The sequence below is a fragment of the Watersipora subatra genome, chromosome 10 (assembly GCF_963576615.1).
Source record: "Watersipora subatra chromosome 10, tzWatSuba1.1, whole genome shotgun sequence".
Taxonomy (NCBI): domain Eukaryota; kingdom Metazoa; phylum Bryozoa; class Gymnolaemata; order Cheilostomatida; family Watersiporidae; genus Watersipora; species Watersipora subatra.
Window position 1 is genome coordinate 31,328,021 of NC_088717.1, and position 27,365 is coordinate 31,355,385.

A 27,365-nucleotide genomic window follows, 5' to 3' on the forward strand; every position below is an offset into this window, starting at 1 on the left:
ACCTACCCTAGGACACTTATGTATTCGCCTCATCTAACTTTCGCGTTTTCGCGGAGTCATCAACTCGCGAAAACTTCATGAGCGAAACTAAACTATCATAACAAACGAGCAAAAACACGGAATTAAATAGCTTTGGTCATTGATATCCACAATAAAATCGTCATATTAGAAATGCAGGCATTTTTTATGTGTGGTTGGCTCATTGGGCAATTTCTGCTAAACTCATTATAGCTAATACACCGACTGAGTAGCATGACAAAGCAAATTAAGATAACAGGTTTTTTTGGAAAAGCCAAGACAAATGTGGAAGATGATGATATCAGTTTAGTCACTGAATTTGTAACTGATGAAGATGAAAGTCTGGTATGGAAAGTCATAAAATTGAATAATAATTATCGTAGTGATGAACTTTATTACCAACCAAAAACAATAACAACCCGGAGCCATGACCACCGCGTGCTATAAATACTTGAGATCCCATATTGGTACCGCATCAGTCTTGGCTGGAGGGACCTTGACGTCATTGATAGTCCAAGAAACAAATGGCAGCAAGCGATCAAATTGCATTATCGATCTCGTCCACACAATTCTACCTGCGGTTTACAAATACAAACTAGTCCCAAATTGAAAACAATGTAGTAACAGTGAACTGGACCTGAGGAATCTAATAATGCTTGTTCCACCGCATTTATGTTCACATCACTATATTTTCGCACTTATCAAAGCTGCAAAATTAAGTTGCAGCGAAATTGTACTCTGTATGCTACTCACGAAACTAAATACTAGCGAAATATAAGTGTCCGAGGGTATAATTACAAATTAGAACAATAAAATCCTTTTGGGCAAAAGCTTCAAGTTTGCAAACTAATATTTCATTTATTGGGCACAAGCCAAAGTAGTTGGATTGTTAGAATTAAATCTATCAAGTTTTTTAGTGTTTTGAAAAGTTAAAAAGTTGTGCCTCAAATTTCCAACATGCCTCGCAAACAGGACCCCGTTTGGCAGTTTTTCACTTAAGCTGCAAAAGGCAAACGTTTTAAGGCAAAATGTAATAGGTGTGCTGTCGCAACGCGAGGTCACGAGGATAGGCTTAAATCTCACGTAGCAAAATTTCAAGCTGAAAACACCAATTTAGACTGTGATGATAGTAGCCAGGTGATAGAAATTGAGTCATCCGCCACTGCTCCAAACACTAGCAATGCATCTGCATTATGCTCTGCTCTACACTACCACACGGCTAATCACTTGGATTAAAATTCCTACTTATACATAGAGCTGTATGTAAAATATTCACTTTATGTGATAAGATTTTTGCTCTGTATTTCATCGATCATGTTTGATTAAAGACTCATTCCGAAATTTCCATGTTTTCTCTCTTTTTTTTCCCATAACAACTCCCACAGTACCATCTTTAACAGATGATTCCACATATGTATGTTCAATACTCAATCATGCAGCTATAGTAAATGATGTTAATTAGACTTACAATTGCAAAAACCTTAGTAAAATTATAAAAACCGGTTTAAACCATAAAAACGGGTTTAAACCATAAAAATGGGTTTAAACCATAAAAAACGGGTTTAAACCATAAAAACGGGTTTAAACCATAAAAACGGGTTTAAACCATAAAAACGGGTTTAAACCATAAAAACCGGTTTAAACCAAAAAAACCTGGTTTTTTCGGTTTTTCCATAAAAACCGTGGTTTTTTCCAACCCTACATGCAACACTGATAATTCCTTTTTCGCTTTTTACCGCGCACCACTAGGGAACTTGACTAAATTGACACCGTCTTATGAAATTCTACATACAGCTTTTTATGCTTTTCATGTTGCTACTAGACTTAACTAATGTCCTATGTTTTATTGTCAGCCATTTTAGTAAGAACCGCCAAAGAGATCCTTCCCTTCCCCATCAAAAGGGTGGTCTAAAGGATAAATAGAAGATAAGCATCTAAATAAAGAGTAAAGTAAAGATAAATAGTAATTTATGTGTGTATGATGTGTTAGAGAGCAGCAGTTTAAATGAATTTCAAATTTCATTAATATATATAACAATATGTAAATATTAACTCCGTGATATTCTGCAGCTCAGCTACAAGCTCTAACTTGTCACACCACTCAGAAAAGTCACCACTCTTCTCTACGTCTTCATAGGTTTTAATCAAGACTGAAAGTTTTACTGCCATTATTGTCACAGTTTTGCCGAAATAGCTTGTGGTATGTTTATCAAACACTCAGTTTGTTCAAATTCAAAACGCAAGTCAATCTCAAACACAAAGTCATTGCATCAAGCATGACGTAATGTAAGCATTGCAATAGGCTGTACATTCTACATAGACAATAGGCAATACATTCTACAAAATCTACACGACCTGGCAAACTGTTACGCCGATAGGAAAGAACAAGGTGATTTCAATGCAAGGAAATGAGCATTCCAAAAAGTATGCAAAATTTGCTTTAGATAAGCATTCAAAGGGAGTACTATCAAACGTGTAAGTGCAAACGAGATGGTTATAGCCAGATATTGTATTTGAGAATGGTTGACGCCTTCACGATAAAATATGCATTACCCAGGAGTGAATAACGAAACTATTAGCACTAAATAAATGAGCGCACAGTATTCGGTTTGTAGACGGTTAGGCGACAGTAGCTAAGGCGACATACGCTTGGGTGAAACTTTTGGTTCAAAAGACGGTCACTTCAGACAGAAAAGCGACACAGCAGACCGAAAAGCGATAATTCCGGTAAACAAACAATTATTGTAATGAACATGTTTATATGAGAGCCAGAGATTACGCCTACAAGTAATTTTGCCTACAGGAGATTGCACCTACAAATGATTTTGCCTACAGAAGATTACACCTACAAGTGATTTTGCCTACAGGAGATTACGTCTACAAGCTGAGAGACTGTGCTTACCATCTAGGGTTGTGTGGGCAGTTTTTTCTCAAAGAGCCAAATTTCAAAGTTGCAAGATTTTAGGGAGCTGCATAATATGTGTATCAGTATAACAATTCATACTGATAATACAAGTTTGGTAGTGGTTGTAATAAAATTTATTTATTAGAATACTTTTACAATAGCATTGAATAATGTTGAAGTGAGCCTAAAGAGCTTTGTATAACAGTATAATATTTCATGAAGAGCTACATTATAACATTTCATACTGCTAATACAAGTTTGGTAGTGGTATTGTAATTAAATTTATTTATTAAAATACTTTTACAATAACATTGAATAATGTTGAAGTGAGCCTAAAAGAGCTTTGTATAACTTAAAGTTTAGTGAGATACATGAAATTGTTTACGGCTGCTCATTATCTCTTGGTAGTCTGGCTCTCTACTGCAGCATGCTATTCTTAGGAGCTGACACAAGTGATCTTGGGTCAAAGTGGATCTCGACTTGCTCTTGATATTATTCATGTATGAAAATGCTGATTCACTTAGGTATATATGTGGCAGCAAACACAGTGTACAACCATCTTCCTAGTTGAGCAAGCTGTCAATATTCAGCCTTTGTTGAAGCTTTCAAGTAGAACCCCTTCTCAATTTCATCTATATCTGTACCTCTGAGGTTACACAACTCCAGTTGCAGAGATGAGACATTAACACTTTTCAATGGCAACTGAGAAACCCACTCTCCATTAGGCTTTGCCTTCTGAGGTGCTTTTATGAGTTGTATGATATGTTTCAAAGATTGAAGCTGACTAAATTGATTGCTAAACTCTTGTTGCAGCTTTTCTATAAAGTGAGTGTACTCAGCTGTACAAGGCGCCATTTCTTCATCATCTAAAAATGCTTTTAGAGTAGGAAAGTGAAGCAAATCACTTTGCACATCCACCAGAAACAACTTCAGCGTATGGGAGAAGGCTTGAACAGCTGGTAGTGTATTAATAATAGTCTTGTTCTTCCCTTGATGCTTGAAGTTCAAATCATTCAAATGGCCACAGATGTCAACAAGGAAGGCAAGGTCACTCATATCTTTAGAAGAGCTCATCATCTCTTGAAACTGTTTTGCATTCAGGCTTCTGCCTGTATTTAGAAAAGAGGTTAGCTCCTGACGAGTACTCCACAACCTCGACAGAGCATTTCCCTTACTTAGCCATTTAATGTTATTGTATGTTAGTAAATCTCCACAAATGGCATCACCTTCTTTGAGAAACTTCCTTAAGTTTCTGTGTCTGAGAGATGATTGACTTCTGAAGAAGTTGAAAATCTTCATAGCTTTACACAATAGTTGTTGAAAGTGATCATTTAGTTTTCCGCATAAAACAGTTTGGTGGATGATGCAATAGAATGCTAGCATTGATGGCATATCCTTCTTCAATCTAGCTATGAGCCCTTGATCTCTTCCAACCATGGCTGGTGGGCCATCTGTTGTTACAGATATGCATTTGTGGAGAGGTATCTTCATCTTGTCAAGTCTTTTAACGAGGGCATCATAGGTAGCCTGACTGGTGGTTTCTCCTTCTAATCCAACCAAAGTAAGAAGCTCCTCCTTCATTTTTTACCATCAAAGAATCTGCAACACAGGGTATATGACTAAAGCACAATACTATGCTTTATAAAGAAACATACTGATGCTTCATAAAGAAGCATGTAGTATAAATGTGTGGGTTAGTCACTTTGAAACAAATATCATAAAATAACTGCAACATTTTCTACTTGGAATTGTGTTCTCTCTTTACTGTCTTTTAAAATGCACTTGTATGACTTCAGCTTGCAAATGCATGGTAAAAATGATTACCAGTTGTCAGTGTACACACAGTAGCCTACATACCTTACGAAGACTGCTAATTGAGCTACATCCATTATATCAGTAGATTCATCAATGGCGATTGAAAAGTAATCTATGTTCTATATGGGTTAGCAAAGTCATTCTGAGATGATCATTAATGCTTTCAATTCTACCAGTGACAGTTTTCCTAGAAAGTGGTATTGCCTTGACTTTACCAATCACATCATGCTTATCTAGAAAAAGTGTTTTCATAGCCTCAACCAAGCATTCTTGTACAATCTCAGCATGAGAATAGCAAAGCATCGCTTTTGCTAGAATCTTTGAGACTCGTAGAGAAGCTTCTGTAGCGCGTTGATCAGTAGCTTTGAAAGAAACTAGCATATTTTTTGAAAATGTTAGTGATTTTTGAAGTTTATTTAGCTTTTGATGTCTAGCTAAAGATCCCAGTGGAAATGTCGCAGTAAACTCTCTATGCTTCGTCGCATGATGCCGTTTGATGTTCGTCTTTTTGTTAGCGGAGATCGTTTCCTGGCACAATAGACATTGCGGTTTGCCATGCCTAAAAATGAATGCATATTCCAGGGTCTACTCATCTTGGAATTCTCTTGTAGATTCGTTTCTATTTCGTTTACTTTGTGAGGCTCCCATTGAAACTCTGGAAATGGTTCGTTTTGTTGAAGATGCCATTGCTACCCCCACTGTATTAATTGGCTCAATTGCAAATGACATCTTCAACTAAGGCACAGCATCTTATATAAGCCAGCATTATGAAATCATGATGAAATGACTTCTTGATGAACCTTTCTTGAGCATTCTATTTTGTCCTCATTAGATCAGCAGCGGAAGTTATTACATCAGAAAAGCTACATGTACATGATGTCGTGAATTAAGACTCATGATGCATGTGTAGGCTATATATATAATGCAGTAATAGTGCATTTTTAGATAAGCCTAATATGTCAAAATGCATGTAGTTTTGTACAGTATATTATAAGGATATTTTTATATACGTCAAAAGAATTCGAATTTTTACAGAGTTGAAAGAGCCGCAACAAAATTTGCAAAGAGCCGCACATTTGCCAGCCCTGAGCTAGGATATTAGGCCTCTTCAATTCTGTGATGCAAAAAATAACAAATTTTAGTTAATTCTTTATTTTAAACAAGAAAGAAAAACAAAAATTGACTAAATTTTCAGCCTTGATATTGCATATTATTTATAAAATAAATTTATATTTACACTCACATATGCAGATATTATTTCATGAGTATATTTACGTAGCGTAATTGTATTGTCTTTACACAAAGGAGTTTTAATAGTATAGGCGTTCTGTTTTGTTGATGAATTTAACAACAGTATCCCATTTCATAGTGTTAGGATGTATCTGTTGTCGAGGAGTATTATAGTCTGAGCAGTGGTAGAGGTAGTGTATACTAGTTTCATCTTCCAACAAACGTGCATGTAGGTGTATTGGTTGCTCCAATAGTATATTGGAATAGTTGCAGCTTGCTATGACTAGTCAGCAGATCATGTGGTGAAGTGTTGTTTAACCACAGATCACACAGTGCAGCAAGTGCTTTCATTTCTGTCTCTAGAGGTATTGGGTTATTGAATAAATGATATACTGGGAGAGTTGCAATTAGGCCTAGTGGGCAATTCCCATTAACTAGTTGCATCTTCCATCTTCTCAGCCATTTTGATTTTGTAAGATTGTTAATGTTTGTAAATAACGAATGGCATGATGAATGTTTGTTATACGCGTGTGTCAATGTACTTTATATGTACATGTAAATGCATTATTTTCATGTCAAATCCTATTATCATCCACATATCAAATCTTTGCAAATATATAAATTTAATTCGAGGTAATTATTGGGAACGATGGGGATTCAACAGCCATTTATTTACAACAAAGTGAAAGCTGTTATTTACAACAAAGCGAAAGCTGTTATTTACAACAAATCGAAAGCTGTTATTTACAACAAAGCGAAAGCTGTTATTTACAACAAAGCGAAAGCTGTTATTTACAACAAAGCGAAAGCTGTTATTGAAGTTAAAACCACATTTTATTGAATCATAACAGTGTGCCCACTAAAAGTATGCTATTAAATATATTATATGGTTATTTACCAGGATGCTGACAACATCGATAAATTGGAGTTTACCAGGAGAGAAAGTGCCATTGCACAGAACCTAACTATGAATATCTCATAAGCTGAGTGTCTAAACAGAATTTCAATGTACTAGAAATTCCACTGTCATACAGCCCACGACCAAAGCGATATTAGAAAAAAAGAAAGGGTACTGATGGTTGAGAAATGCAATATTAGCAGTCAAATGGCACTGCAGCACAACAGGATAACTGCAATGGTAGCTGTAATGTTCTGGGTGTGGGTGTTATTATGTACAACAAACAGCAATAATGAAAGGAAAAGATGTTTATATTTTCCCCCTGCAATAGGAGAAATGCAATATTGGCCAATATTAGAAGTAAAATGCACTGATATTATTAGAATAACCAATATTATTAATATAGTAAACCAATTAATAGAAAACCAATTAATAGAAAACCAATGCACAATTTTGTTTACATTTCAAAACGTCATAGCTAACAATATCGAGAAGTTGTGGTATTTATATAGATTTTTAGAAAACTTATTTCAAAAGTGTTTGGTCATGACAAACAGCAATAATGAAAGGAAAATATTATATGTCTATTATAATCTCTCCCCTGCAATAGGAGAAATGCAATATTGGCCAATATTAGAAGTAAAATGCACTGATATTATTAGAATAACCAATATTGTTAATATAGTAATACAGCAATAATAGAAAACCTACGAGCGTTCACGCGTCTGGAAGATTTCTGCAAACTGCAGCAAAATAAAAGCTGCTATAAAAGTGTTATAAAGCTGTAGGCCTAATCTACTGTAATGTATGTAATTCAACAACAATAAAGAAATATGTTTATTATAACTCTGAAATGCAAAATTAGAAGTAAAATGGCAAGCTACTGTGTACTATACACAGTTTGAAAGTTGGTTGCGTTGAATGTAGAATGGTTTTGATAAGCGATCTTTAACAGAAAGCGAGTATGAGCATTCACACGTCTGAAAGTTTCATGCAAACTGCAGCAAAATAAAAAATGTTCTTGTCATAAAGGGGCGTTGTAGTTCGGCCCTAGCTTGTACATAAGTTGTAAAGAATTTTGGTTAACGCTTTAAAAAATGAAACCTTTGGTGATTGGACAAAAAACATAGGCTGATAAACTGTGTACCACAATTTCGTACCTATAAATCGGTCAACGCCTCAAACAGTCTACGTTTATTACAGAAACCTTCGAATAAATTCGATTACAAGTAAACAATGCCATAGACTGGTGAAATGTGCACGCTATTTTTTCGCGAAATGCGCACGACTTAATCGTTCTATTCTCTGTCGCCCGCCGTTTCAATTTCTGGTCTTAACTTTTATTAAACCAAGCTTTTCAAGCGTTTTGTGACGATTTTCGTCCTAATAAATCTGTCTATTTGTGTATAATCCGATCAGATGGGTAAGTTTTAAGAGATTTTCGAGAATATACAAATACTTGGTAACATATTTAAATAGGTCTGTATGTGTTTTGTATCGTTATTATACTTTAACTAATCTACAAAACGATGGTTAAATTTGTTGATGAAATTTTATTACAAGGGTTCGTCTCATTGTTGATGAATAATTTTCGTAAGTTGTGTGCACATGCATTTATCATAAAAATTCCCAAACTTCGCATCAGCTCGTTTGGTCGTGGAATGATTTGGAGGATTTGTGCTGCTTTTGTACACACTACAGTTCGTATGCTAAGTACACATCCTTGTAGGCTTCTTTACTTGCGGAAGTTTTATATTTCATCAATTAAATCGATACATATATTACAAGTTTAGGATATATTCTGCAAAAAATACAAACATCCAATACAGATTTATTTGTTCCATTTTCTCATTCATCGCATATAAGCACCACCATGTCAGCGATACATCTTGAAATGGTAGTATTTGTACTTGTACTAGTATTTGTTCAATAACGTATGTATCTTCATATCACTTTCATCTGACTGTTATCATTCTATCCCAATCGGATGCTCTCTCAATGTTCTACAAAGTAAAGTAGAAGGACATGAAATGAGCAATATTGTTTTTTGAGAATATTGGAAAGTATCATTATGCAATTTACTTTCTCTAGCTTGATACATCAGGAACCCAACACTGAGCACAAGATAATAGGATTTGTACAGAGTGATGAGGAGAAAGATGGCAGCAATTATAAACAAGTATTGTGAGTGTTTTGGCTCACCATAAATTAATAAGTTAACTGTACATGTGATAAAAACAATTTGTAAAATTGGTTTCGTTGGTAAATATAAATTTGGTAAAAGTTCACTCAACAGAACCTTAACCGTAGAGTTCTAAGTGCTAGAGTACGGGTTGCTTATCTGTGACTGATTGTCCACAGATTGGTTGTGTACTATGTCTAAAGTGAGATCACTGCAAAAACAAAAAAATTGTCAGTGAGATTTACTGCTTGTTCGATAGCGAGACTGATAATACTGAATAATGAAATCATAGGCTAGATCATGGGGTGGGTAACTCCCAAGCCAACAAACCATCTACTGACTATCTAAACTTATGTATGACTGTTGTAATAAATTAATAATATATAATAATAACAAATAATTATATTTGTTATAAATTCAAAAATTTATAACAAATATAAATATTTGCTATAAATTTTTGAATTTATAACAAATATTTACGGCGCTGTAACGATAACGCACTACTTTTTGTTTATTATGCCAATCACCCACATTAAGAATATAATTTTATAGTGCAGAAAGAAAGATTGTACACCCATACCTCTGGCAGAGTCACCTGTCACTGGGATGATCGCCACTGCTGCACCTCTCATTGACAACGTACCACCTCAGGTGGAGCAAGATAGAGCAGCCACCAAGATACATGTATCTCTGCGAGGTATAAAACAGTAACATAGCAGTTTAATCGGTACATTTCAGATCAAATTTTTGGAGTAGAATTATTTAGAAATTTTCACTAGCACCAGACTTTACAAAATAACTGCAAGTATCTACAAATTAGGAGTGTACTGATTTAGGTAATCAATGAGTGTTGATGATGAAAAAAAATTTGTCATCATGTACATAACATAAAATTAATAGTTACTTGCACATAATTTTTTGGTAAAACCAGTGAAGAAAAAGAAATAATTTATATCAGCAATAAATTGCAGATACAAATTGTCACTTTACTAAGACGATAAATTAGATGTAGTCACTCTCAATATGAAACATTTGATGTGGCTCAACTGTATACCATGGCTTCGACTCAATCAATTTCAAATGTATCAAGTTTGTTTCATTAATCTCTACGGTACAACCATTTTTGGCAGGAGAGATTAATTCGTGGAACATTTAAGCAATAATATTTATATATACATGAACTTGACTAGTTTTTTATATGCCTGTACTTGACTTAATACAGCAACTTTTAAAAGCATCGAGTATATGCAAGCTTGAATTTGTGCCCACACTAGTGAAACGACTCCAAATTACATTGAACACCATTTTGATGTTAAATTGATTAACCAATGAAAATGTAGGGCGCATGTGGCGGAATCAGATGACCTAGAAAGTACAATAGAAGGTTTTCAGGCAGAAAGAAGCTTCCAGAGGCCACTTATTCATATTGAGAGGTTGGTAGTGAGTGTCATCTGTTAAAATTTCACAGATGCCTTGTTATATCTCATTTTTATCTAGCATTTCTTTGCATTTTGTCAAAAACAGCAGTTAATCAATTTAATGGAACTCCTTAATGTTTGCAGATCATTACTTACTGGTGCCACAACCACACCCGGGCCAGAAAATCAGGAAGATATCATTACGCATGAAGAGTTAGTAAACCCTAGGCAAGACATGTGTCATATAGATTATATATAAATGTATATATATTCATCAGGTGTCAAATAATGTGAATTCATCAGTTAAACTAACCTTAATAATAAAAACTCTTATAGATCTTTTTCATTTTTGTAGACAAACTTTTAAAGTCGTAACAGAAGGGAGTCAAAGAGGTAAGGATCTTCTTGTGAGCAGCACAGGTTATAGCTTCGCGATGACCAAACAAGCGCCAATGAAGACCTAGTGGCAATGTAGTTGGAGGAGCTGTCCTTCAACAGTTATTCAAGAAGGTGCTAATTTGATACTAATTCCCATATACGGATGTAATTTCTACTGGATCCAAGTTGCCTACAGAAATATACAGACACTAGGCTTGGTGACTCTATTAAGAAATGACAGTCATTCTTAAGAGAGAGAAAATTATCAAAAGATATCTCGCCTTACCTATGCTGTCTGCTCAACATGTTGAGGAATGTTGGACCAGATTGGCAAAGAGTGATGATAAACTGACAGATTTAGCCGAATATATCAGGTTCGCCTAGTTCATATCAACTACATGGCCACCCACTTCATGGTCCCAGGTCATGAGGCCTACTTATTCCAAGAACGAACAACGTTGTGGAAAGTTGGCACCTACGGTTTAATCACAGGGTATTTATAAATGGTGCCCCAAATTTCTATAGATTAATCACAGAACTGTATAGAGAATCAAAAGTGACAGCGATTAATGTAAAGTTCATTTCTGCTAGAAAATAACAAAAAGGGTGAGAAAATCATTCGCAACAGTTCAGCAAAAGCTGATGAAACTGTGGAGAGATTACGATGAAGGTGACTTACAACTTCGAGTCTGCTGAAGGCATGTAGTCACCTTGTAGGTAACAACCACATGTATTTTAGTTGATTTTCGTTTGTGGTCTCCATAAAAGCTGCAAGACTCTCATTAGTATGGAAATGTGCCAAGGTTGTACCAATATATAAAAAGGGTGCTGAGATTGCTGCAAAAAGAAGCTGCTGAGATTAATCTGTCTTTAATCGTCCAACTATTCTTCTGATCATCCTTTTCCACAAATTTAACTCTAGAGTTTGTCAACTCGACACGCTCAGAAATCATTTAGACAGTCACTACTTTCTTTTTCACTTCCTTGCATGCTTGTGAAAACCGGCAAGTTGCTTATCGGTGTGGCAAGAGTCTGAAATTCCTTACCACCTAATATATGACATCATGAAGGTAACAACTTTTTTAACCCCTCTGAAGCAATGTGTCAACGGAAAAATGTTATTGTTTTTGTTATGATAATTATTTGATATTTAAATAATACATTTGACAATTTAGCTTTGTAATGATAATAATATTGATGTATAATGTTTTGATTTTTGTGTTTCCTCTGAGTAAAATACTACAATGGTTCTATCGTTTTTTGTGTAATGGTTAGCCTCTCGACCTTGAGTTCAATTTCTCCCAAGACAAATTTTGACCGCAGACAAAGTGGCACTTCTGTCCCACAAAATCACACAGTTGCTATAAAGCAAAGTTTTGCCAACAAATCAATCAATGGAGATGGGCACCCCTATAATTTTCCTTGGAATTGTTCAAAACAAGTGGTGTTAAGATTGTGAGGTCTACAGCTGTCTGCAGGTAAATATCTTATAATCATCAATAACATGCTAGTGGTTTGTTTCCAAGTGGCTGTGAACTCTATTTTCTTCAAAAGGTCAAAATAACAGTTATTCTGTCAAGACTCACTGGCTCAAGCAAAAATAACAAGATGCTGGTATACTTAGCCCTATTTGCTATGGCCTTTCTAGGTTCAAACAGTACGTGTCTATTAGGTGTGTAGCTGTAGCTCTTTCTGTTAGCAGGGGCGGCTGAATAAACTCTTTCCTCTTAGGGCTTTATGGCTTCCTGCCTTGCCACCTCTTTGGGTGAATTGTGTTTGCTGCGTATTTGCTCTTAGATGAGTCGATCCTCGACAAGCTGTTTGCTGCCGGCTCCTTGGCTATCTTGGGCTTCTGTTAAGTCTTCTCCTGTCTTGGCTTCTCTCTCTCTCTGGGCCTCCTCTCATCTGTCTGACTGGCTGCCAGCTTCTCCTCGATTTACCATTGATTTTGCCCCTGTTTTATGCTGATCCATGAGTCATTGCCAAATGTCATTGGTTGGTTGTGTTTTACTTGCGGTTTTTGCATCATTTTTTGCGTAATATTTATTTCAAAATCACAGCGGTGAGCTAACATTCTTTACTGATGTTGGAATCCCATGACGGCAAGCAAAAGGTATTCTGTCCAATAACCAATTGTACAAAACTGGCCATAACTCAAAAACTATGAGTAACATGTGAAATTGATTTTGCAGTAATCCTTATTCTGAGACGGCACTAGCTAGCCAACTCATATGAAGCTAGAAAAATATTATCATTTTATACCATTCTTTTCACAGCCATTTCGTCAATCTTTTCGCATCAAATGCATGTACATTATCCGAGTACATGAATAATTATGCTATACGGTTCTTCTGCTGTACAATACAACATTGTCTAGAATAACATGATGTTATAAGCTATAGACATAGAATTTACCAAGTGTAACTGAAAAAACCTCATAGTCTCAGATTTTGATGATTTTTTAATAATTTCTATGTTGTTGCCCATGTTGAAAAATGCTTAAATCCCAAATTTTGATCTTCTAGGGTCATCGGTTCAGGTGCTATGAGGATTTGAACTTCGACCATTTGTCGCCCGAGTTTGAGGGCATAGCGCATCTAGCTGACTTTAGACTCAAATAAATTCAAGAATATACAAATTAAAGGTCTAGATTTTTTTGCGTCCTCACAAAATTTCCATATGTACACAAACAAATTGGTTTGAAATTTTTCGGATGATTAATGTGGGAGATAACTCCGACCAAAAATGCTATTCTAGCAACTATTCAAAAGCAATTATCACCCCTAACATATAATTTGCCATTGTTTCTGTTGATATTTTTGAATTTTGCCAGGTCTCAGCTATCCAAAACTAGTCTCATCTTCTCTGTAGATGCATCGGGTCAGCGTCTAGAAATCATACAAGATGAACGTCTTTGTCTAAATACTGCAAAAGTAGAGGTCAAGGTCAACCTGTGGTTTCAACAAAGTCACATATTTTTCATGTTTCACACCATTTAACATTATGCAGATTTCATTAAAACCATCAAAACTTTGTGTTTCAGACTGTAAAATGCTTAAAATTGAGTTCCAAATGCCCTCCAAACACCTTTGTAAATCGCCTTAATTAAATGAGATTATCTCCTCTTGTCAAGCTTTAACTTGGCTGATTATTATCCTATCAAGTTCAAATTTGATTTGTGCTTGTGGTTTGTGATTGTGGTAGTAATGAGCCTTAAAATATTTTTTTAACATACATTCCTCAATTTTATCCATTGTCGTAGCTTCAAATGCATGTTTTACGCGAGTTGGTGGTAGATGGCGGCGCCACAGCTGATAGAACATGCTCTTGTGGTACCCAGCAGATGTCATCTCGCTTTGGCCATGTGAAACTGTTGCTTGAGCCTTTGTGCATTAATCTCACATCAACATCATTGTTCTCTTGATCAAAGCCAATTGCCATCCCCATATACCACCGACCATCATATATACAGGCCAGATATTGTCCAGGTTGAGATGTTAAGGTATTGCTGGTAACATGCGAGTCATCAGTCTTTCCAACTTTGTATCCTTGTAGCATACATTTTTCATCAACCAGTGGTGAAAGTTTGCAAACTTCAATGGCTGTTCTACTGAATGGCTTGAACCAATGCTGGTCCCGACAACCAATGACTCGTGCTGCTTTGAACCTTGGTTCCAAAATCACTGCTTTTCTGCGACTTCTTCAATGGGTACATAAAACACCTCCACCACAGCGATGTTTTCCCTAGCATACTTGTACAGCTGCTCAGCACAGAGCAGTCTTTCTTTCCCTGACTTAACTAGCTGCTTAGAGTGGCGGGTGGCCAGTCTCTTGACTGCCCCGCCAATCCCATCGCACGGACCTTTTCCATGTGAAGTGGCAAAGAAGCTTCAAGATGCTGTAAGATTGAAATCAAGCTCATGGTGACATAAGTTGGCAAAGTTCTTGTAATTCTTGTATTGGGCACTAGATCCATCTCTACCACACCTCCACTACTTAAAAACGTTGGATTTGCAATTGTTCTAGATAGTAAGCATGTTCATTTCCTTCCGCAGCTGAGTTACTTTTACTTTTTTTCCAGCTACGAGTACTACAGAACTACAGCTACTACAGAACTTGCACGGGCCCTCCGAGCGTTGCGATAAGCGACAGTGAGAAGAAAGCGAGCAGAGTATATTACAAAAAAGCACACCATCTCATTCACTTTAGAAAACGCTTGAAGCAGTACAATGCCTCCCAAAAAGCTCCGCTGCCCAAACGCAAGAACAGATTGATTCCCATAGAGAAAGAGACCAAATTCGCAAAGCAGCAGCTAGACGAGCAGAAACTGCAGAGCAAACACAGCTAATCCCACAATGAAACAGAACTGCTACTGCAGCTGCTAGAAGTGCAGAAACTGCAAAGCAAACACAGCTACGCCTACAACGAAACAGAATAGATACTGTATCTGCTAGAAGAGCAGAAACTGCAGAGCAAACACAGCTACACCAACAACGAAACAGAATAGCAGCTGCTAGAAGAGCAGAAACCGCTGAACAAACACAGGTACATCGAGAGCAGACCAGAATAGATGCTGCAGCTGCTACAAGTGCAGCGACTGCTGAGCCGACCTAGCAGCGACTCAAACGGCTCAAAGCAGCCGCTACAGCGGCCAGACGTGCAGAAACCTCCGAGCAGATGCAGTGGGACAAGAACATGATGCACTAGCTACAACAGCTACTCGGCAAGCTGAATTTTCAGAGCAGACGAAACGGCGACAACAGCAATATGCACTAACTACAGCAGCTGCTACTAGGCGCCGTGTATGGGCAGAAAACTTCGCACTTGACTACAGTCCTGCAACACAGTACAGGGCCAAATTTTTCTATGGGACGAATGTCCAAAAATGCTCCAGATGTAATGTCTTACGTTGGAAAGGGGAAAGGCCATATATGTAGTTTATATAGTAGATTTTATTGATTATAAACTTTATCAACACAACCATATTACTGCTGCACAGTTTGTAAATACCATGTCAAAACACAGGCTATAGACGAAGAACTGGTGCGTCATGATTATTGTTTTAAGCATGTAGAAGTCTCAATTCAATAAATGCTGGTGATAACTTAGCAGTGCAAAAGCAAAATATTTTTTAGAATTTCTTAAAATATGTAAAACTTTTCAATACTGCCAGTTTGAAGAACTTTAATTTGCCTAGCAATGTCAATTTCGTCATCAGTTCTGTGTACAAAATTAGGACAACTCCGATTTGAGTGGTTCGAGACTGATGCATTGTAGACTAGCTGCAGATTGCATTGCATATTTTCATTTGTCTCTCCAACATTATTGATATGTACGACTGCCAATGTGTATGCAGTCTGATCAGCACAAAAATTTCATTATATTGTATATTTGGAGTTGTTTTACAGTATGAAAGACAACTCTCAATAAAACTATTGCTTTCCGTTAATCTGTTCCCGAACACGGGTAATGCAGCTAGTTATCTATAGAAAAGAAAAAGGGCGCTGTCGTTTTGCCGAAATCGGTCTAGCTTTTCTGAGTATCGCACTACCATGTAGGAATTCGCCCAAGATACGTTCTTGTCGACGTTTCTTTTATTCTTTTTTCCAGACTCGCTCACACAAAAATAACGATTCAAAATACATTTATGTATACTGTACCTATTCGGCAAAAACACTTCGGCCAACTTTCGGAGACTGCCTCGGTCGAGGTGTCCAACCCAATCATATTTTGCTAGTTGCGTAGCAACTGTTCGCCATTACCAAGGTGGATCGCCATTAGTTGCTGGGTTGCTCGCTGGATTGCTCATTGAAAATTATTTTACTATGTCATTTACCTCATACTTACTTGATCCGTAAAAGATACGTATTAATTTAAAACAAATGCAACAGTTTTAAAAGGTAAGCTCAATCACAAAACTGAGAGAAAATACTGGTATTGAGTCCCTGAGGGATAGACGAATGCACGAAAGGCATAGACTGTTTGTTAGGTGTGCGGCTGAAGGTATTGGGCCACCGTTCTAGTGTAATAGCATAGGTTATAATACTCGTCAAAAAGCAAACACCTATACAGCATATATAAAAACCAATATATGGCAATCTGTTTTATCAGTATTTTTGACCTCGTGCACTATATATGAGCAATCTTTATTGTTGTAATCAATAGTCATATTTTACAACATGTTTTCCACAAGGTACGACAGCAAGTAAACTAACTAAAAAACAGTGTACAACAAAAAACGCAAATAAACTGTTGTCTAAACTAGATAACTAGTGAATAATCTAGCTAATATAATAATGTTGGAACTGAATGCATAAAAGATGTAAAACGCAAGCTTGAAGATTGATATGAGTGTTGTTTAAACAAAAAGTGGACAAATAAAAGCTCTGTGAAAATAGTTATACATATCTGTGACAACAAATTTCTAGTTATGAAAACAAGGTGTGATATAAAAATGTTAAAATAGGTAAGGCTATATGGTGAATGGTATTATTGGATAGTGGGTAGAGGATACTGGGTGTAGTTTGAGTTTTGTTTTAAAAGATTGCAGAGGAAGAGTTTTCAAATGATTACAGAGGTTATTAAATGAATTTAGCAGGTTACTGTTGAGTTTGTTATGGTTTATGGCACTAGGTAATTTAAATCTGGTCCTGGTCTGCACCGAGTGAGTTAAGATCTTGAAAGGTGTTCAATACTGTCATGGGTGGATATGGAAAAATGGATGTTATACATAACGAATTCGAATTTACACACAACATCCGTGTTGATTTTGCTTCATCAGTTTATTATATTTTGACTATGTTCAGTTTGTGCACTTTTGCTTAGCTTGTGGGAACTGAATTGATTATTACTGGTTCAGGTACTAGTAAAGGTGTTAGGCTATTGTAGGCGATACTGATATTTACCAGTGAAAGATACTTTTATATTCTATAAGTCAAACAATTAAAATACACAGCTAACAAAATCTTAACCAATAATATTAATGATGAAAGGTTAAAATAGCCAATAAAGGTTACACCCTTACTCGAACGTTCATCCATGTTTGCTTGCTCGATCCCGCATGGCTGCGAGTTTCAACAGTCAAATGAAAGCCATGACAGTCTATAGATGGAAAAGCTCAGCAGTTGAAATAGTCAAGTAAAAGAAGCTCAGCTGATGATGTAGGAGGCTCCATTCGCAGAGGGCAGGAGAGGCTGTGCAGATGCAAGAGAAGGAGGCTGGTAGAGGCTCCACAGGCAGGAGAGAGCAAGGGAGGCTTCAGAGGCAAAACAATGCGCCTCAGCAGGAATTGGGAAAGAAGGAGCTTCAACAGGTCTTTGTGAAAAATAGAGGGCCTGAGTTATTGAAATGGTTCTCTTTTATAAATATATCTGTTGGCCTATGAAAATGTGTTTAGGTGCTCAGGTTCTGTTCTATAAGTTGTAGAGGGTTAGCAATTGAGTGGACTTGTCTTTAGACGACATTGGAGTATAATGATTGGAAATGATGACTAACTTTAACTGTTTTGGTCAGGTCTAGTAAAGATATAATGACATTTGATGGTTTTTTTCCGGCAGGTCAATTGATGTCTATTTTCTCATGAGTTACTTCCACGGGAGGGTTCTAATCCGCTTGTAGATAGGTATAGGATGAATGTCTTTATTGCTTGTTCTCTGAAGTCATGCTCATTGTATTATTGCACATATCTCCGGTGGTTCAGGCGTTTCTTCATTATGCTATCTGCTTTCGCTCATACTTTTATACAACATTACATGCATATAAAGTTAAAGACATCGACAAAACAAACGCATCTAAACAAAGTTCTTATTTGGAACTGCTTTGCTTAATTACTAAGTTGTTGTGTTCCAACACGCAAAACGATTATGTCATCCATGTTTGGAACAAGTATGCTATGCTCGTTCCAAACTGTACTGCCTCTTTATATCAGAAAATCTCTGTGAAATTTTTTTTTATTCAACATTGTAGTCTAGTTTAAACTTGTAATGTTCATGTAGCTAAGGTTGATTCATGTGTAGACTTCTTCGAGTCTTTCTAACAATTTATTTTTGTTTGCGGTGCATATTTGACAAGACTATTTACTTTTATCATGACGATGTGTTTTCAGTAACTTTCTCAATCACACAAACACTTACCATTCATGTATAAACACTTACCATTCATGTATAAACACTTACCACTCATGTATAAACATTTACCATTCATGTATGAACACTTACCACTCATGTATAAACACTTACAACTCATGTATAAACACTTACCACTCATGTATAAACACTTACCATTCATGTATAAACACTTACCATTCATGTATAAACACTTACCACTCATGTATAAACACTTACCACTCATGTATAAACACTTACCATTCATGTATAAACACTTACCATTCATGTATGAACACTTACCATTCATGTATAAACACTTACCACTCATGTATAAACACTTACCATTCATGTATAAACACTTACCATTCATGTATAAACACTTACCATTCATGTATAAACACTTACCATTCATGTATAAGCACTTACCACTCATGTATAAGCACTTACCACTCATGTATAAACACCATTCATTCACGCATAACCTTGCCGAAGTTGATCTATAGTGGGCTATTTAGTTGTTTTTTTGTTTCCCCTTTTTTGTAGGACTAATTACTGGTTTGCTTCTAATGCATGGCAAATTAGGTTTGAACAGGCGCTTAATTTGCTTATACAGATTATCCATTGGTAAAATGGCAACAGTGTTACCACATGTTCGCACACCGAACTCAGCCATGTCTAGAGTAGATCATAATGAGCATGCGCTGGCAAAATCTCCCACGGGATCTTCAAAAAGTCGACCAGGAACAGCACTAACTGTCAAATCATTCAAGTTGAAAAATGCTAATAGAAAAGAGCAAGAGATTATGCTGAGACGTGAAAGGTTGCGAGATCAACAACCATTCTTGAGCAAAGCTGAAACAGCCGCGTAAGTTACTCTGTATTTTGAATATTTTGCCTTCCGATTATTAAAAATGTCATATGTTTGTTATAGATGTGGTAGCCTTTTTATTATTATGCTGTTATAAGTTGCAAACAAGGTAAAAATGACAATCAAATATAGGAAAGAGCATTTCATAATATTTAAGCATGTTCTTCCTTGATATAAATGGTGGTTTTGAACACATGCAATATAATTATTAGTTTTCTGGCCTCTTTTAGTGCTCATCTAATTTCTTATTTTTGAATGAACTGTAATGTAGAACTAAACAAAATGTAGAAAATATTCTATTGAGGCTTACGCTTAAACTAGGTATAGCAAAGAGTTTTTGTATGTTATATAAAAAGCCATTTCCAATACCAGTGAAAACTCTCCAGAATGTGATGGGTGGCACAGAAGTAAACGACACAAGACTTTCCGATTAAGCAAAGATTTCTCTGATGCCATAATAATATTCAGTAAACAGAGTAGTGAGCTTGTCAACACTCATTTAATTTTAAACTGTTGAGGTTGTTTGTAGGTACCGTCACTCGTACAAACACAATTTGTGTCTTGACATGTTACAAGCTGGCTTTCATAGAACATTCAGTGAACTGCATGCGCTCATGCTGCGGCAATCAACAATGAGGGAGGCTGCCGGTCCAGACTCTGTTCTTTGGAACATTCCTCTTCTAGAGACAGAACATGATAAGCTCGACTCCATCAAGTTTTATTTGACAGAAGCAGAAGAGGCCATCAGGGAAGGTAAACGCTTCATATGAATTTGCATAAATGAAACATTCACCATTTTAATCCATCTAGTAGCTTGGTAGTTTCAGGATGAGCTTGAGCTGGGCTGATAGTCTTTTATCTGTATGATTGATTATAAAACAGAGACTCGAGTTAAAATTACATGATGTGCTCTAAAACTAAATGTAATGCAGAACTCGCATTACAAGATTATGACTGTTTTTTTACCATTTCTGTTAATAAAACTACAAACTAATATTAGCATTACTACTACTAGCATTACTACTACTAACATTACTACTACTAGTATTACTACTACTAGCATTACTACTACTAGCATTACTTCTACTAGCATTACTACTACTAGCATTACTACTACTAGTGTTGCTACTACTAGCATTACTACTACTAGCATTACTACTACTAGTATTACTACTACTAGTATTACTATTACTAGTATTACTACTACTAGCATTACTACTACTAGCATTACTACTACTAGCATTACTACTACTAGCATTACTACTACTAGTATTACTACTACTAGTATTACTACTACTAGTATTACTACTACTAGCATTACTATTACTAGTATTACTACTACTAGCATTACTACTACTAGCATTACTACTACTAGCATTACTACTACTAGCATTACTACTACTAGCATTACTACTACTAGTATTACTACTACTAGCATTACTACTACTAGCATTACTACTACTAGCATTACTACTACTAGCATCACTACTACTAGCATTACTACTACTAGCATTACTACTACTAGCATTACTACTACTAGCATTACTACTACTAGCATTACTACTACTAGTATTACTACTACTAGCATTACTACTACTAGCATTACTACTACTAGCATTACTACTACTAGCATCACTACTACTAGCATTACTACTACTAGCATTACTACTACTACTAGTATATTAAAATCAGTCTCATGACGTATATAAGAAGTAAACTAATCACTGCATCATTTCCTCAATGAGTTTAAACTGATTACAGCATTTTGTATGAAGTATATTGAGCGCTATTACGACTCGCCATTGCACTACAGAAATGAGGGAGAAGCTGACAATATCAACAAGTTCTCATGAGTAGTGTTTGTAGCACATCTATCACCATATGTTAGCATTTGCCAAGGAGCTGGAAGTTTAATTATAACTTGATAATCTATGGTCACGTTTAGGTCCCTTGGTTCTGTGAGCCTCTTCATGCTGGTTTTTTAACCCTCTGAGGCCCACACACAAAAGCTTTGCTCTAAAAATTTTCAAACTTTTTGGATAGTCTCCAGATATATATATGAGGGTATTTCTAATTTTTTTATTTTCCACAACGACCCTGACCTGAGATATTAAATGTTGCACTCACTTTTGCCTGACTTCTTTTGCCTGTTCTATCAAACTCTTCAGAGTCGGAAGACGCCACACCTCCTAATTCATCCTCTACCAAAAGGATGTTTCTCCGTCAATTGATCAGAGGTTGCTGTTTATGTGTAAGTGCTGTTGGCAGGGGATCTGAAGAGAGTCTACAAAAACAGGTTTGGACTCGCGTTGTACTTTCAAGGCAGGGGTGACAAATGGCTGTCAGACCACTTTTTTCAGACTTGCCTCGAGGTGAGCTCAGATGAGGAGGATGGTCAACAACGTCTTTGCGAGGCCTTGTGCTTTGTAGGTCTGGCTATGGAAGAAAATGGTTAGTATTAAATTGGCTGAACATAAACCTTTTAATTATATAATTTAAGTTTTTTTTCTAGTGCAACACATAAAAGGCACGTCTTACGTTACTAGCTCATACTTCCTATAACTTCCTTTAACGCTTAACTGAGAAGATAGTCACGTCCCTTTTACAGAGTAATAGTTGTGATATGTGCTACAAAGTTTTGAATTTTAGCTCAATTTTTGCGTTTATTTGTTCTGAGCAATGAAATTTTTTTATTCCAATTTCTTTATTTGTAAATCTTATTTGTCAAGTCATAGATTATGGCAGATTATGCTTGTGAGAGCACAGACCTAGGAGTTTATGGCGTGCTTGTGAGAGCACAGAGCTAGGAGTTTATGGCATGCTTGTGAGAGCATAGACCTAGGAGTTTATGGCGTGTTTGTGAGAGCGTAGGCCTAGGAGTTTGTGGCATACTTGTGAGAGCATAGACCTAAGAGTTTATGGCATGCTTGTGAGAGCACAGAGCTAAGAGTTTATGGCATGCTTGTGAGAGCACAGACCTAGGAGTTTATGGCATGCTTGTGAGAGCATAGACCTAGGAGTTTATGGCATGCTTGTGAGAGCATAGACTTAGGAGTTTATGGCATGCTTGTGAGAGCACAGACCTAGGAGTTTATGGCATGTTTGTGAGAGCACAGACCTAGGAGTTTATGGCATGCTTGTGAGAGCATAGACCTAGGAGTTTATGGCATGCTTGTGAGAGCATAGACCTAGGAGTTTATGGCATGCTTGTGAGAGCACAGACCTAGGAGTTTGTGGCATGCTTGTGAGAGCATAGACCTAGGAGTTTATGGCATGCTTGTGAGAGCACAGACCTAGGAGTTTGTGGCATGCTTGTGAGAGCATAGACCTAGGAGTTTATGGCATGCTTGTGAGAGCATAGACCTAGGAGTTTGTGGCACGCTTGTGAGAGCATAGACCTAGGAGTTTATGGCATGCTTGTGAGAGCATAGACCTAGGAGTTTGTGGCATGCTTGTGAGAGTACAGACCTAGGAGTTTATGGCATGCTTGTGAGAGCACAGAGCTAGGAGTTTATGGCATACTTGTGAGAGCATAGACCTAGGAGTTTATGGCATGCTTGTGAGAGCATAGACCTAGGAGTTTATGGCGTGCTTGTGAGAGCACAGAGCTAGGAGTTTATGGCATGCTTGTGAGAGCATAGACCTAGGAGTTTATGGCATGTTTGTGAGAGCATAGACCTCGGAGTTTGTGGCATACTTGTGAGAGCATAGACCTAGGAGTTTATGGCGTGCTTGTGAGAACACAGAGCTAGGAGTTTATGGCATGCTTGTGAGAGCATAGACCTAGGAGTTTATGGCGTGCTTGTGAGAGCATAGACCTAGGAGTTTATGGCATGCTTGTGAGAGCATAGACCTAGGAGTTTATGGCATGCTTGTGAGAGCATAGACCTAGGAGTTTATGGCATACTTGTGAGAGCATAGACCTAGGAGTTTATGGCGTGCTTGTGAGAGCACAGAGCTAGGAATTTATGGCATGCTTGTGAGAGCATAGACCTAGGAGTTTATGGCATGTTTGTGAGAGCATAGACCTAGGAGTTTGTGGCATACTTGTGAGAGCATAGACCTAGGAGTTTATGGCGTGCTTGTGAGAGCACAGAGCTAGGAGTTTATGGCATGCTTGTGAGAGCATAGACCTAGGAGTTTATGGCATGTTTGTGAGAGCATAGACCTAGGAGTTTGTGGCATACTTGTGAGAGCATAGATCTAGGAGTTTATGGCGTGCTTGTGAGAGCATAGACCTAGGAGTTTATGGCATGCTTGTGAGAGCACAGACCTAGGAGTTTATGGCATGCTTGTGAGAGCATAGACCTAGGAGTTTATGGCATGCTTGTGAGAGCACAGACCTAGGAGTTTGTGGCATGCTTGTGAGAGCATAGACCTAGGAGTTTATGGCATGCTTGTGAGAGCACAGACCTAGGAGTTTATGGCATGTTTGTGAGAGCATAGACCTAGGAGTTTATGGCATGCTTGTGAGAGCATAGACCTAGGAGTTTATGGCATGCTTGTGAGAGCATAGACCTAGGAGTTTATGGCATGTTTGTGAGAGCATAGACCTAGGAGTTTATGGCATGCTTGTGAGAGCACAGACCTAGGAGTTTGTGGCATGCTTGTGAGAGCACAGACCTAGGAGTTTATGGCATGCTTGTGAGAGCACAGCTAATAAAATTAAGCTAACGCGAAGCAAGCTACCTGTGTCAAAAACCGTATTGTTTGTTGTTATTGCTTCAGGAGAGCTGTTTGACACTGCTGAGAGGTTTGAGGAGTACTACACTTTGTCGAAAGAGAAGAGTGACTGGCGTACAGAGACAGGAAAGGCTTACCATACAGATGCCTGTGACCACCTCACAAGAATATACACGAAAATCTCAGACTCGCTAGCTGCTGATGAGAAGGAGCTGAGAGTAGAATACCTCCTCAAAGCATACAACACAGCCAAAGAAGGTGGGTGAATTCATACGGATTTGTACCTAAAAGCAAATCGGTAAACATGGAAAATTTTGACAAATGTATGAAATTTGCCTATAGTTGTTTAAACCATTTAAAATTAAAAGAAATATTGTGTAATGTAAATGTGCAAACACACTAGGCGGTTTTATCGCGTGCGCCATGAGGCGAGCGGAGATATCGCACTTCAGCGATTCACTAACAAACAATAAGGCGGGCATGCTCACAAACATCCAATAAAGTTCCGTATCATTAGTTTTTTTGGAGTTTTTAATAGATTTAAGTCAATATGGCGCCTTCTAGGCAACGCCGTAAACAACTTCCGCTTTTTTTATTAGGCCTCTTTCATTTTCACGGATTGTACACTACAAGAAGACAAAAGGAAAAAGCGGTTCTTGTATTTTTAACAGTAGTATTTTATGATTTTTGTATATAGTTTACTTTATAGTAGTTTTTTCTATTTGATATATTGAATATTTACCATTCTCAAGATGGTCAACCTACGCAACGATTGACACCAAATGTTAGTTTTCAGCTGATTTTTTTTGTAATTTTTGTGTGTTGTGTCATACAGAACTGGAAGTGCTTTTATTAAATTTATGAACAATTCAGTGTTCGTTCTGATGATGTTGCAATCATAATAAAATAGCAAAATGTTGCTGCTGTACGTTAGTGAACATCAATACGAAATAATTACCCCCATAAAATTGCATTCTGGGAAAAACCAACCAATCGAAATGCATCTCGCTCGCGATAAAGTTTTGATACAGAATGCCTAGCGTTATCCTTCTGCATGAGCTCGCTGAGCGAGTTTTATGACAGAGTAGCGCCACACAGCGCGGTATCGCACTAAATATCGCCAATTGTGTTTGCACCTTTAAGCACATAAATTATATCAGTGCTTTTATCATATATTTCAATACATCAGAGTCTCGGCTTTCGAATGAGCCTATATTCAATACACAAAGAATAATAGAACTATGAAAAACAGGGTGTCAAGAGTATGTCCTGCAATAAAAAACACTTGGTTGTGGTTCCCACAATGTGATGTCATAATTATCATTTAGCCTTAGGTCGTCGATCCCTTTTGCTGCCATTGAGGCTGCGCTTTTCTGTGACAATCGGTGCTCTTAAACCCAGTGAGCGCTAATAATAAACTAAGATTCTAGATAATCAACAATGCCCGGGGATCGTGCTAACGCCCGACCAATACAAACACATGTTCTGGGTTAATAGATTCAGGTGATTTGCTTTTTTTGTGAGTTTGCTTTTTTCATCCTTTTGTTCATTTTAAACATTTATAGTAATTATTATCACATCATTTTATATATATGATTCTAAATGCTTTCTAAACATGATTACGCGTCAATAAATATGCTGTCGCTGATAAAGATAATGAATCACCTCGATTAAATTTTGACCTGCAGTGGCATGGCCTTAGGATTATATGTAAATTGCACTTTCGCAGATCACTCAATGCTTGAAATTAATTAGCCTCAGTCGTGCCCCTCAACATCACAAGAAAAAGAGAGAGCTCGTGCATAATATCATCGGGAAAATATAGTATGGTGCTTGGAATCTGAGCTATTTATCATAGAAGTAATCTGTACATGGAGAGCTAATAACGCTGATTCCTTTGTCATCTTCATTGGCTTTCTGGAGTTGTTCTACCTTCACCTGCCACTAGCATCATTATCATAGTTGTTAAATAAGCGGTAAGAGCACACAACACCGAATATGAAGATTGTAGCGTCATAATTTCCGAGGCTATGCCATTGAACATTTCTGCGGTAGAGCTCTGGAAAAATCCTATAAACACCAACTGACGTCTGTCTCATCATGTCAAACAATGGCTCATTTGAAAGCCAAGATATTGAAGAACCTGAATAAGCTGAAACAGTACTTACGGTATATAATTGATGTGCTTTAAAGGTTGACTTGCCACCAAAATCACATTACAGTTATTTGGTACCAAAAGATTCTCCGTGTCTTACTCTGTTGTGTTTTATGTGCAAAGTATGTGGAAATGTGAATGCAAACTCTTAAAAGCTAAAAAACGAACAGTTAACCTGAAACCGCCGTAGATTGGAATCAATTTATTTCTCTGACATAGTCAAACAATTTGGTTGTTGTTTTGACACGTGATGTTATCACGTGAATTGAAAGGCCAATAAAAGGCTCAATATAAAACGTCTCGTAGCGCTAGTTTAGGACAAACACTTCAGGGGTTTTACCGAAAAGCCCGTATCAAATACAGATGCTCACTACTTTACAGTTTTGTTTCGGCTTGGTCTAATCATCTAGTCGTAATCTGATCATGTAACCCTACTTCTTGCTAAACAGCCCGAATAATTTCTGCAGCATTTTTCGACTATCACAGGCGACCAACAGGCTCGGCATGTTTATCAGAGGATGATATGCACTCCTTCAAGCAAAGGTTAAAAAATTGAACGACTTTCTGCGCTGGGTTTTGAGATATCAGTGCTCAAAATGACAGCATTACAATGATGATGAAAAAGATGTGTAAGGACAATAGACATGGTTTTATTGAATGCGTGAAGTATATTTGTGAAAATATTTCGACGAATGAAGTTGCATGAAAGT

The 27,365-nt window shown here is 37.1% G+C and overlaps 3 protein-coding genes across 7 annotated transcripts in view; 1 reads left to right on the forward strand and 2 right to left on the reverse strand.

Annotated features, from left to right (window-relative positions):
* Positions 1 to 2,613, reverse strand: part of LOC137405800 (uncharacterized) — a 32,178-nt gene extending 29,565 nt beyond the window's left edge. Inside the window, exon 1 of the mRNA XM_068092207.1 lies at positions 2,572 to 2,613. The gene's annotated coding sequence lies outside the window, so the exon portion shown is untranslated. The remainder of the gene's footprint in view (positions 1 to 2,571) is intronic.
* Positions 2,614 to 3,502: 889 nt separating this feature from the next.
* LOC137406968 (general transcription factor II-I repeat domain-containing protein 2-like) lies at positions 3,503 to 4,504 on the reverse strand. The gene has a single exon (XM_068093568.1). It carries the CDS (start codon positions 4,502 to 4,504, stop codon positions 3,503 to 3,505), a length of 1,002 nt encoding a protein of 333 aa, XP_067949669.1.
* Positions 4,505 to 8,951: 4,447 nt separating this feature from the next.
* The window catches only part of LOC137405698 (tetratricopeptide repeat protein 29-like), a 33,935-nt gene continuing 15,521 nt past the window's right edge, over positions 8,952 to 27,365 (forward strand). The window contains exons 1-8 of one of the 5 annotated variants that reach the window (XM_068092054.1): positions 8,952 to 9,050; positions 9,601 to 9,745; positions 10,389 to 10,694; positions 10,822 to 10,976; positions 19,563 to 19,814; positions 20,347 to 20,570; positions 22,086 to 22,268; positions 24,546 to 24,758. In XM_068092054.1, the coding sequence (XP_067948155.1) occupies positions 19,579 to 19,814; positions 20,347 to 20,570; positions 22,086 to 22,268; positions 24,546 to 24,758 (856 nt within the window). In that variant the 5' untranslated portion in view covers positions 8,952 to 9,050; positions 9,601 to 9,745; positions 10,389 to 10,694; positions 10,822 to 10,976; positions 19,563 to 19,578. Of the gene's footprint in view, positions 9,051 to 9,568; positions 9,746 to 10,388; positions 10,695 to 10,821; positions 10,977 to 16,609; positions 16,745 to 19,562; positions 19,815 to 20,346; positions 20,571 to 22,085; positions 22,269 to 24,545; positions 24,759 to 27,365 lie in introns of those variants that run through there. The other 4 variants (XM_068092056.1, XM_068092055.1, XM_068092057.1 and 1 more) reach the window with 4 other exon arrangements.